This window comes from Cynara cardunculus, unplaced genomic scaffold (genome assembly GCF_001531365.2).
Source record: "Cynara cardunculus var. scolymus isolate 2C unplaced genomic scaffold, CcrdV1 Un_Scaffold_2469, whole genome shotgun sequence".
NCBI lineage: Eukaryota > Viridiplantae > Streptophyta > Magnoliopsida > Asterales > Asteraceae > Cynara > Cynara cardunculus.
This window is the reverse complement of record NW_020201106.1, coordinates 26,806-39,411: the sequence shown is the minus strand read 5'-3', so window position 1 is coordinate 39,411 and position 12,606 is coordinate 26,806. Positions and strand designations below refer to the sequence as shown.

The 12,606-nt window shown below is 40.0% G+C and overlaps 1 protein-coding gene across 1 annotated transcript; it reads right to left on the bottom strand.

Annotated features, from left to right (window-relative positions):
* Positions 1–5,125: 5,125 nt before the first annotated feature.
* On the bottom strand, positions 5,126–5,647 carry LOC112503062 (putative receptor protein kinase ZmPK1). The gene has a single exon (XM_025107129.1). The coding sequence runs from the start codon at positions 5,645–5,647 to the stop codon at positions 5,126–5,128; it is 522 nt and encodes a 173-aa protein (XP_024962897.1).
* Between the last annotated feature and the right edge of the window lie 6,959 nt (positions 5,648–12,606).

Genomic DNA, 12,606 nt, shown 5'->3' with positions numbered 1-12,606 from the left:
AAATTCAATAACTCTATCTGGAGGTAGCCCTGAGAAGTCTTCTGGAAAGACTTCAGGATATTCACTGACAACCGAAATTAATTCTTGCTTACTCTTTTCTTTCTTGACATCAATTATGTAAGCTATAAATACTTGGCATTTCCTTTGGATACATTTTCTGGCTTTCATCACAGATAGAAAAGTGGTACGATGATCCTGATGATCACCATACATTACAAGTGTTCCTCTGTTAAGTAACATAATTCTAATCATCTTTTCATTGCAAACGATGCTGGCCTTATTTTCTGCCAACTAATCCATTCCTACTACCACATCAAATTCCTTCATAGGCATGGGAAACAATCGGATGGGTAGCTCACAATCGTTAATCATGATAGTGCAGTTTTTAAACATATAAGTCACAGATACTTGACCGTTAGCAGTATCAACTACTAACTTATCGTCAAGTGGCACAGAATTCATACGAGCACAAAAGGCAAATGATGGGGATACAAATGAGAAGTTTGCACCCGAGTCAAATAATACTTTAGTATGTAAGGAGTTCACGAAAAATGTACCTGTTACTACATCGGGTGTAGTTTCTACTTCATGTTTGGTCATTTGAAAAGATCGACCCCGCGCCCCACCCATTGCTCCTCTGCCCATATTTGGTCTTCCTCGGCCTGTTGATGTATTACTCCCCATGGTTAAATGTGGGGCTTTCATTTGAGGACAATTTGGTCTGAGGTGATCTGGAGAATTACAATTAAAACACATTTTTATTGTTGGGCAAACATTCGACAAATGACCTGTTTCACCACATTTATAGCATTTCCTTAGCTCAATCCTGCATTATCCCTRATGAACTTGATGACATCGGGAACAAGTCCTTTCATTGGATCTTTGTATGGGCCTGTTTCCAAGTTTTACAACTTTTGGTCCTTTGTATCCGGTTGATGGACCTTCCCATTTCCTCTTTTCTATTGCTTTCCCTTCTTCTTGTCTATTTTTGTTTCTTTTTCTGTTACCTCCGCTGCATCAACGGTCAATGAAAATGTAGTTTGATTCATGGCTATAACAAATTCTCGGATTGATGGTTTCAATCCCCAAATATACCTTTCCATTTTTCTAGATTCCGAGGAAATATAATGTTCTGCAAATCTTGAATATTCGATGAATTTCTCTGTATATTCCCTTACAGTTCTGTTTGCTTGTTCCAATTTTAGAAAGTCTTCTTCCATTTGTCTAATGGCAGCTTTTGGGCAAAACTGCTCCTTGAATCTGTTGACAAACTCTAGCCATGTCATAGTTTGTAAAATATCTGTTCTGGCTAAGGATTCTACTTCCCACCAAAATAACGCATTTGATTTCAACACAGAGACTGCAAATCTGACTTTATCTGTTTCTGTACATCGGATGGTATTGAATACAGACTCTATCTATTTGATCCAACACATAGCTTTAATTGGATCTCTTTCTCTCGAGAAGTTTGGTGGTTTACAAGTTAGAAACATCTTTATATCTCCTTTCCTATTATTGAGAATTGGAATCGATGGAGTAACTTCAATTCTGTCTGTCTCTATTCTGGCAGGATTTCTCAAAATAGAAATCAAGGTTTCCCTTAGCTTTCCCATTTCTTCAGCTAATATGTCTCTTGTTACATATTCTAGGTGAGACATCCGTTCTTGATTCATATTTTCAGAGTTTGATTCTGCTTGATTCATATCATATTCCGGCTGGCTTATTCTGCCTCTGGTCTGCCCCCTACCTCTGCCTCTACCTCTGCCTCTGCTTCTGCCCTCAGAGGTGCCAATAGGAGCAACAGGGGATTCTTCTTCATTGGGGCGGGTGATCCTTTCTGACCTTCTTGATCTACTAGCCATCTGTAGATAACAAAGTTAAAACACATATTTTTCACATTTACCTGTAGATTCAAAATTACATTGGCCAGATGTAATCCGAAAATACCTTACACCCTGATCTTTTAACTTATTATATTTATTCCAGAGGTGCTAACTATGTCTCGGACACTAATATGCAATGAAATAGTTTAAGTCTAGGTATCATGCATGTGAAAACCTAAATCCCTTAAACTCAGGCTCTAATACCAACTCTGTAATACCCCCAAATCCATATATTGCATATAACACATATTTCATATATATAATACATGTTTTTCCCCACATAGGTCCTTGATATAAGAGTTTACAATGTAAAATACGCAACCCAAAAATTCCAAAAGTACATGTTCTTATATCCTAGCATCCATGCTTCCAACACAGCTAAGCACATAGGGAAGTAATTCACGTAATGCTTTTTCCCTTATTATCATTATACCTGGATACATATTTTTGAAAACACGAAATGAGGGTTAGACATGTATGTCTAGTGAGGTTCCCTTTGATGTACTACAGGGTGAAGATCACCAAAATATTTATTTCAAATAATTCATCTTATATAGCAAAACTAAAATCATACTACTTCGGTCCATCGGGCCTCTGGTTCCAAACCACACTTGGAATATATTTCAATAACCAGGACCAAAGCCCCTCTGGTCTCTCTTCCAGAGCTTCTGGTTCCTCGACCAGAGCCTTTGGTTGTACTAACCAGACATGGAATATATTTCCATAACTAGGACCAGACCCCCTCTAGTCTCTCTTCCAGAGCTTCTGGTTCCTCGACCAGAGCCTCTGGTTGTACTAACCAGAGCTTCTGGTTCAAAATACATGATCAACCATAGCCTCTTTGGTTCAACATGTAAGCCAACCAGAGCCTCTCTGGTCTGTTTTTCATAAAAAGATTCTAAGTATAAAATCCTTTTCTTAAAAACTTCTAAAAATATGATTTTGACATAGAAGTTCTTATCAATAGATACAAAGCCTCTGATCCAATTAGTATATTTAGTAAAAACTTGCTCATTCTCCAAATCAATAACCAGAATCCTCTGGTCCAATAATGAGGACCAACCAGAGCCCCTCGGTTCCTTACAAGGAACAACCAGAGCCACTCTGGTTCCTTACAAGGAACAACCAGAGCCCCTCTGATTCCTCATAAAAATGACTCTTCTGTTCCAAAACACTTTTAACCAATATCAATGGCCATAGGCCAAGTTTTCCCCTTCTCAATAACATCAATAATACTATTTCTAATAAGAACAATATCTTTGAGTTCTCAAATCACAAAGAAGTAAGGACTCAAATCTATTGTAGTCTTAAAAGACATAACAATAAGAGCTATAATATTCACACACAATTGCCATCCTTATATCCAAAGATACACCTCTCCTTGATATACCACCCTTATTCCAAAAGACCCCTCTCCTTGATATGCCACCCTTATTCCAAAAGACACCTCTCCTTGATATGCCACCCWTATTCCAAAAGACACCTCTCCTTGATATGCCACCCTTATTTCTTCTTCAAAATCTATGAACTAGTTCGGATGAAGGACCGCAGTCACAACCATCTTATCGAATCCTCATTCATTGTTTTATCCATAAAATCTATAGATTAATTACAAATGAAGACAGATCAAAAATCATAATCGTCTCAAGAGAATATTCTCTATAGTTTTCAACCAACAGTTTTATCATTAAAACCATTCAAACTCAAGCACAATCTATTCTTTCAATGGTCTCCAAAAAAACATCATATCCCTTTTTAAATCCTCAAAACAGGATATCATTTCCAAAACTGTTTTAAAGAAGCAATCTCTTCTTTATCTTTTCCAAAACAATTTTTAACACTCAAATATATAATAATAACACCATTAAACTATCAAAATAGTTTTACCATCTTTTCTTCAAAACCAACCTCAAAAACCCAACAGTTTATATAGCAATATATATAAAGGTTTTAGTCATCAAAAACTCACAGTGTATAATCAACAGTATTTTTAAAACTCACCTTAACAATCACAGGTTCTGTAGTTTAAAAAACACAACAAATCACAAGCTCTTCAAACAGCTTTGAGCAAATGATTTGTTCAAGAACACTTCTCACCGCCACAACACTCTTTTTCTCTTTCAACAAATTTTTCTTCAAATGAAATTCAGCTTCTCCCATGGTGGTGGAGATTATTTTAATTATTATAAAACTCATAGGCAGTGAATCCTTTATCCAATATAAATAACCTTGGGTGGTGGGTTTATTTATCATAAAATTCATGATTTCTTAACCATTAAGGTATAAGTTTTTAAATATTATAATAATGTTTCCACCAGAATATCTTATCACATATATGCAACACCTCATGTATGTTTCACACCACACACATTTATGTATAACTCACATATACATCATGCCATCTTTTCAAATATGCATATGCACAATATCATGTTCATATTTCACATATATATAGTTCATATTTCACGTATTAAACACATAAGGTTACCTTGACCCATGTTTGTAGAAAACCCGGTTATAACATTTTTAATTTTGTTTTATTCTTAAATAAAAATCCAACTGTCATGAAATAAAACTCCAAATTCCAATCGCCTCCATTATTTTTAATCAATATGAAACCCTAAAAACACCCTTTAGTCCATTACTCCATTATCGCCTCCAAAGTCTAATCTAACTTATTTTGAACAATATATTTTTTGTGGTTGTGTTTTTTTCAAACTTTGAACAATTTGTTTGTATTTGTGGTTGTGTTTTATTCAAAAAAAAAATTAAATAGTCTTGTCCTTTTTTTATTTAAAATTTTAAAATTAAATGGGTCAAACCCAGATTCAACCCATTTATTTAACAGGTTGGATTAAGAAAATCGTAAACATGTCAACTCGTTATCAACCTATTTAGGTAACAGGTTGGGTTGTGTTGAAAAATCTCAACCCATTTAATTAAATGGATTGGATTGGGTTGAGATTTTCTACCTGTGTAATAAATAGGTTGAGCCCGAACCCAACCCAACCTGACCGGTTACCACCCTAGTTGGATCCAATAATTCTACGATTTGTGTTTCTATCAAACTTCTAATAGCCTAATGGACTTCTCTCATCCAACTTACAAGCCTTTTTTGCTCCACCCTTTGGTTATCATCACTTGTTTGATCACATGTTGGACTCCGACCTGTTACCATCTCTAAGCACAACCATCCCGTAGCTATAAACATCCACTTTTGTGGTAATTGGAAGATTAAACACCTATTTTGGAGCCATATACCCTCTAGTACCTCGTATCTTCGAAAATATGAAATTTTCTGTTGCACCTTTGTTGAATAGCTTGGACAAGCCAAAATATGCCATTTTTGGATTGTAATCAGCATCCAACAATACGTTTTGTGGTTTAACATCACAGTACAAAACCCACTCCAAGCATTCTTCATGTAGATAAGCTAACCCTTTGGCCACACCTATTGCAATTTCAAACCTCTTCCGCCAATCAAGCTGATTTGCACTTAAGTTCTTAGCTAATGAGCCACTCTGCATTAACTCATAGATCAAGATCCTATGCTTTCCCTCAGCATAATATCCATAGGTTTCTATCAAGTTTATATGATTTATCTTCCCAATTATGTTCATTTCTGCTAGAAATTCTGCTTCTCCCTGGCCAACCTCATTTAGTCGTTTAATTGCTACCTCTCGGGTGTCAGGCAGTATGCCTTTGTACACAATACCACCACCACCTCGTCCAATCCCTTCTCTAAATTTATGAGATACCTTCATTATCTCATCATATGTGAACCTTCTGAATCTTGTAGCAACTGCAAGGGAGGTTTGGGTTGTTGCACGTGAGGGTTTTTGGGTAATATATAAGAAGAATAGAAGGCACATAAATTCAATTACACCAAGGATAACGCTGAATCACAACATAAACTTAAAGGCCTCATTTGCATGCTCTGTCTTATTGAATTAGTAGTCTAGACTTATAATTATTATAATTATGTATTAATAAATCGTAGGGGTGTGACGTTTAATTAAGAGTCGTGATGATTGGGTCATAGTCGGTTTCTATTAACCGACTCTCTTTTATGTTTGTATAAATATTGTGTAGACTGGAAATTTATTGTTCTATTCGATCAATTATGAAATTAATAAAGAAAATTCATTGATCGTATACCTAGGTTTGTCTCTGTTTTGATATCAATTCATCAAAGTGGTATCAGAGCAAGGGTTTCATAGAAGGATTGCATCAATGGCATCAAGCAGTAACAGTATCCTACAACCCCAACTTCCAAAATTGAATGGCAGAAATTATTATCATTGGAGCATTCATATGAGGGTTATGTTTGAATCACAAGATTTTTGGAGTTTCATAGAAGATGGGATACAAGAACCTATAATCACAGGCGATCTTACACCCCAACAAGTTACACAAACCAACGAAATGAAAAAGAAAGACAAAAAGGCTTTATTTTTCATTTTTCAAGCAGTCGAAGAAACGAATTTTGAGAGGATATCAACATGTAATTCTTCCAAATATGCCTAGGATACTCGTTATAGAACCTATAGAGGGGAAGACATGGTGAAAATAGTTTGTCTTCAGACTTTACGCTGTGAATTTGATGGTCTTCGAATGAAAGAGAATGAAAGCATGGAAGATTTCTACAATCGGGTAATTGTTATTACTAATAAGATGAAGCTTAATGGGTAAATGATTGACGATAGAAGAATTGTTGAAAAAATTCTCAGAAGTCTTACAAGAAGGTTTGAATATATTGTAGTAGCAATAGAAGAATCACAGGATCTCTCTCCACTCTATCATTAGAAAGTGTAATCGGGACACTTCAATCACATGAATTGTCGGATCTGAAATTCAACTTTGATATTGATCTAATACTCTGAATGAACTCTAAAACGATTAAAGTGCAGCGGAAACAATAATTTGAGCAAAAACAGAGTAAATACACCAAGAACACACAGTTTAAATGAGGAAGAAGATGAATATAGGAGAATTGCTTCAAAGGTTTTTCAATCAATTCAATTGAAAATTTGACGATTACAATACAGGAAGCACTCTGATTACAAAGGTCCTATCCGCTATTTATACTAGTTCCTAACGACCTAAGAGACAAGATATTGACGTGTGTCTTCATCTGAGCCGTCCAAACAAAGTCGATTAAGTCCTAGTCACGTGAGAAGCACATGCGGCTAACAACCTTTGAAAACTGTTGGAACAGAAACTTCATAAAAGACGAAATCCGCAGACCCTCTGTGAGCCATCTCAGAGGCTCTGCTGTAAATGCCTTGCATGTTCTTTTTGACAGAGGACCATTTTCCATAACCTCTGTGAGAGACATCAGAGGTTATGTCACACTTTACTTGCTCGAACATAAGGCTTCTGTCGTTAGTCCTCTGTTGTCTTCTATGGAGTTATCCTTCTGTCAAGACTTGCGATATACTTTTTCTATACTTTTACAAGAGATGAATAATGGAGCTAACAATCTCCCCCTAAGTATGAAAATGTAATTTTGGATAAATGGGTGCAAGAATTGACTTATGAAAAAATACAAGAGGAGATTAAACTCATCCTATGAAAAAGAATTACATTAATGAACGAATTAAAAGATTGTGCAGGCCTACACTATTACAAGAGTTTACTCCACAGCAGAGTCTGGATAATCGTCTACAACATATTGCAGATCAGTCTTGACAGTTTTGTAGACTTTGAAGATCCATTCTCTGAAAGAGACTTGTATCTTGATTGTTTCCAGAAGGTTCGTTACTTCATCCGCCCTTATACGCCCTTTCTGCACCTCTGCCACCACCAGGTTGAACACCCATTCGAGGGACTCTGTAGAATACTTGTGCGCCTCTTTCGGATCGAAGAATCTTAGGATCTCATCCCTATCCAAGAAAACAAACCCAAAGATGGGATTGTGGATAATAGTGTTGGGATGGAACCTATGCAGCCAAACAAGTCTGATCTTTGGAGGAGTGATCTTTAGCTCTGGCTGGGCCAACCTCATTGCAATGTCGAAGTCTTTCTGGCTGTAAAGTTTGACTTGAGCATGCATCACCTCATTCAGCCTTCTGAGAGAAATCGAGTAGCTTGACCTCCTCTCCATGTACTTGTTTAGGATTTTGTACAAGAAGATTAGATCGAACATGCACAGGTTATGGAGATCAGCATCTGTGAAAGTATAGAGGTTGCCATCATCCCTCTTCACCGTATATTGGGTGTACTGCACAGTCTTCTTCAGCATGGTGCGCGGAGAGATGGTTTCAAGTGAACGAATAACATGCTCTGAGAAGACCTGCACTGGTGGCTTGGTGAGTTTTGAGAAATGGAACTTTGCTTCGACAGAGGACATTCCAGTTAGCTCTGGATTGTAAGGGGGCTCTGTGTCCATGGATGAGTAACGCCACTGCAAAATCTCTTCAACAGTGGTTACGGGCTCTGTACGCACCTTCTGCGTAGGAATCTTGTTCATCGAGTCAATAATCTCAGAGACCCTCCCCACTGTTGTAGACTCTGGCGTTCTGGTTTCTTCTTCTAGTATAGGCCTCTGGGTAGACCCCTCTGGTAGGATTGGCTTGACAGTTACCAGAGCGTCGAACGTACCCATGGACGTCTCTTCTGGTATCTTTGCAAGTTAGAAGAGCCTTCTCCGATTTTGGCGATAGGAGCTTTTCCTTGCCTCATTCGAGTCTCTGCCAAAGACGTCTTGAGTGCTTGAACCAGATCAGGGTCATCATATTCTTCTTCATTGATTTCCTCCACTGAATCGGAGCTAGACCCTTTCTTTGGCGACACATCTACCGCTTTACCCTTGCCTTTCCCCGTAGGCTCTGAAGATTTGTCTTTGGAGAACAGGGCTGTAGCAGAATCCACTATTTTGAGTGGTTTGGTATAAGTCGATTTCTTTGGCTCCTTTGTCTTCTTCTCCCCCTCATGACGATCATGGTCATTGCCTCCTTGATCGTCATGGATATGAGTGGCCTCTGCCTTGCACGATGTGAGGGGAGCCTTCTTCAAGCGTCTGAGAACTTTGGAGGCCGCTTTCTCCATCTTCTCAATGACCATTTCAGCATTCACAGTGGCGGTATTGATGTCAATCTCTGTGGCCCATTTCATTTTAGACACATATCGATAGACTTCGTTTCTGAACAAGTTACCCTCTGTGACAAGTTTCTTTGTGCAGTCTCTTATAGATTCGTTTGTAGCTCGGGCCTCTTTGAGAAGATAATCGTGATGTTTCCGTACGGTCTCTCCAAGGGCCTCAACCATTGCGTCTAGCTCTCTGCGAGTGGCTAGATGGTTAATGTTAGCCCTGGAGGATGAAGAGTCGATGCCTAAGGTAATCGCAGAGGAGAACATCTCTTTGATTTCATCCTTGAAGGCAGAGTAGTTGGTGTAGCCAGCGGAAATCAAATCTGCAGCATATTGGGCGGCGACCTCTGTCAGTTCTGTCTTGAGAGTATTGATTGAAGAAGGGTTGAGAGACAGCGCGCTAAAGGCTTCTGTTAGATCGTCTTTCTTGAGGACAGAGCTCTGAAGGGCTGATAAAGTCGTCTTGAGCTCAGAAGTTGTGGAAGTCAACTCCTTCAGAGCCTCTGTTAGAGGTGTAAGAGCCTCTGTTGCCGGTGAGGAGGAGAACAAGCTTTTCAACTCATCCATCCTCTTGAATACCTCTGTGGCGAAGGTTTGTAACTCCTCCTTCGTCACATAGGCACTCGGGGAACCTAGATCACCAACACATGGTGACCTACTGCCTTGGAGTGTAAGGCGCCCTCAGTGACTGTTTTGACGGTGTCATCTCGGGGACTTCCACCAGATCCTCGGACATCCCCAATTGGAGAGCCTACTGGTGTTCTGTCGATTTCGTGCCTAATAGGTTCAGAGCCTAACTCGGCAGAGGGATGGAGCAGAGACTTTGGGCGTTCTAGACCCGCAGTCTCGGTGAATCTCTCGCATGCCTCTGAAGCATGACTTGGTGGTTCACTCATGTGTGAAGGGGCAACATATGCCTCTCTTTGTAGTGTCGAGTCCTTGGACGAATGGTTTTAAAAATACCATCCTTTTGAGAGGATGATGGAGTAGAATGAGGTTCCCGAATTGTGCATTCGACAGAGGACGAAAGAATGTCCTCTGCGAGGTTTGTTGGTTCGGGGTTCAGTATGTGCACGCTTTCTTCAATAGGGGTTCCCTCTAGAACAGGGTTCCTAGCAATGTGGGTTGCACTAGGAGGGGGGCTTGGATGTGTGCCTTTGGCATCTTTTTCGCCCTCTTCTAACTCCAATTCTTCTTCTTCGTCGTCTAGGACGACTTCTGTCCCCAAATCTGCCACCTCTGTGGGTGCTGTAAAGCTCTGTCTGAGATCGAAGATTACATCTTGTATTTTCTCAAAGGGGGACTCTTCGACAACAGTCTTGTGCAACCTTCTACGCTTGGGTACAGCCTCTGCCGGGCCTTCTTGTACCTCGGCCTCTGTGACCTCAACCTCTGTGGGTTGGGTTTTCTTGGATTTCTTCTTCTTGGGTTTTGGCAGAGGACTGTTTGGACCCTCTTCTGCTGCGAGTCTCTTTTTCCCTTTCTTTTTCTCAGAAGAATCGACATCCTTCTGAGTCTTCTTTGTCTTCGTTGGCCTTCGTGGGGGACTACTAACTACTCTCGGTCCTTCCTCACTCAGCTCCCTTGCCTCTGCAGGCACCTCCATTCATCCCTCAACCCTCATTTTATGCACTCTCTCACCTAAGGGGATACCTATTTGTGGAGGGGTTTCAGGGACCGGCTCTGGTCCCCTGTATCCACGTCTGTAAGCCTTCCTATCTCCCTTGCTAAGGTACTTGAGCATGGCTTTAGATAATGGCCTTGGGCTTCTGTAGCCTAGTTCATGCTCTATAGGATGGAATTCCTTCATCGGATACAATCGAGCATTCTGCTCTGCAGAGCGCAGCTTCTCTACTATCATGTCTCCAAATACCAAGACGAAGAACCTTTGTAGGATTAAGTTTGGGTGATTGAGGTCTTCCTTGGCCTTCTTCTGTGCTTTCACTTTTGATTTCTCACCCCGTTGAGTAGCACACTTCTTCTTGATTAAGCCCACCATATCATCAAAGATAAGTTGTGCGTAATCCAAGGGCAAGTTGAAGTAGATTTCATAGACAATGGAGAGCATGGCGTGGGATGCTTGATCGTGGCTGCCGACCTTCCCCGTTAAACAACAATTAGTTATTGAAAACAGAGTGTTCCACATAGGGGGAAGGCCCTTCCTCTTGAATTCAGTTCGCTTGACGATTTTTGTCTTTGCTGTGTAAGAGTGGAATTCGAGGAATTCAATCAATTCTGCATCTGTTGGAGTTGGTGCGAAGGCATCCAAATGAAGAACATCCAGGGAAGGTAAGTGCAGGGCGGTACGCAGGGTGTCAACGTTCATCTCCATAGGGACTAGGGATTTGTTTATTGGGTGAGAAGCATAGCCCACTATGCTTAAACCGACATCTTTTATGGTGCAGATATAAGAACTTAGAAGAAATTGGGTGAGATAGGTTTTTGGGGTAGGTTTTGTGGCAGTGAGTGTGTAAAAGATGGGATGAATAGGAAGGATCTCCAAAAGTGGATAGGTGGATTATGGGAAGCCAGTTGGTGATGGAGCGAAGAAGTAGTTATTGGGTTTCTTGACCAGCATCACTTTTTCATATCGATTTTGTAAAAACGATATGGCATGAGATGTAAGTGCTTGGGATTGGTTCACTTCATTGTTGCTAGGGTTGTTTTCAGATTGAGCGGAGGCGGAAGCTGAGCTTGAAGACATAGTTGCAGGTTTTTGGAAAGCTTGAGATTTTGCAGGTTGGAGATTTTAGAGAAGTGAAGGGGTTATGTTGGGGGGAAGAGTATTTATAGTGAGGAATTTTGAAAGCGAACCGTTTATTAGGAGATATTTCGTGATGAGAGGCTATTGGGAGAGACGAATCAAAAATATGACACGCGATGTTGGGAAGACGCACGATTGATGACGTGCGCCCCCGTTTCTGACACGCGCGTGATCTGTTTTAACCCATATCCACAGAACCACTCGCACCATATCAATAATAGAGAACTATAGAAGAGAGTTCTGTCAGAGGCCTAAGGGTAACAGAGCCTCTGTGATATGTGCGGGGCCTTCTAACATGTTACACCTTTTTATACCTAAACGGTTTGAAAATCCTCAGAGAGATGAGCACTTGCTCAGTTCAGACTCACAGAGCCTCTGATAGAAGCGCTAGAGGTTCTGATGAGCTGATCTCTGAGATCAAGATACTTCAAAAATTTTGGCACCTTCTGAGGTTTTGATTTTCAATTCGAAAACTCCCCTAAAAGCCAGCTTCCATGGCTCCCCCTCAAACTAAAAACTATTTAAAATCCTAAGAAGAGGTATCGACAGAGGACCCGTTCAAAGAGCCTCTGAGAGTTATCACAGAGGATCTGTGAAAAGACTTATGTGATGAAAAATATTTTTCTTCTTCAATAGGTTTTATTCTTTTTAAGCACATACTCCCCCTCAAACCTTGCATATCTCTGCCAGGCAAACCTACTAACTAAGAAAACAAGTGAAGGTTCATCAAGAAGTAAGACCTACTGCCAGGCAATTGCGCTCTTAGAATCACAGAGAATGGGGATCTTGTCAACAGAGTAGCCATAATTGCGTAGCTGAGTCTGCATCCACAGAGCTTGTGAGCAACAACTTGCAGCGGCTACATAT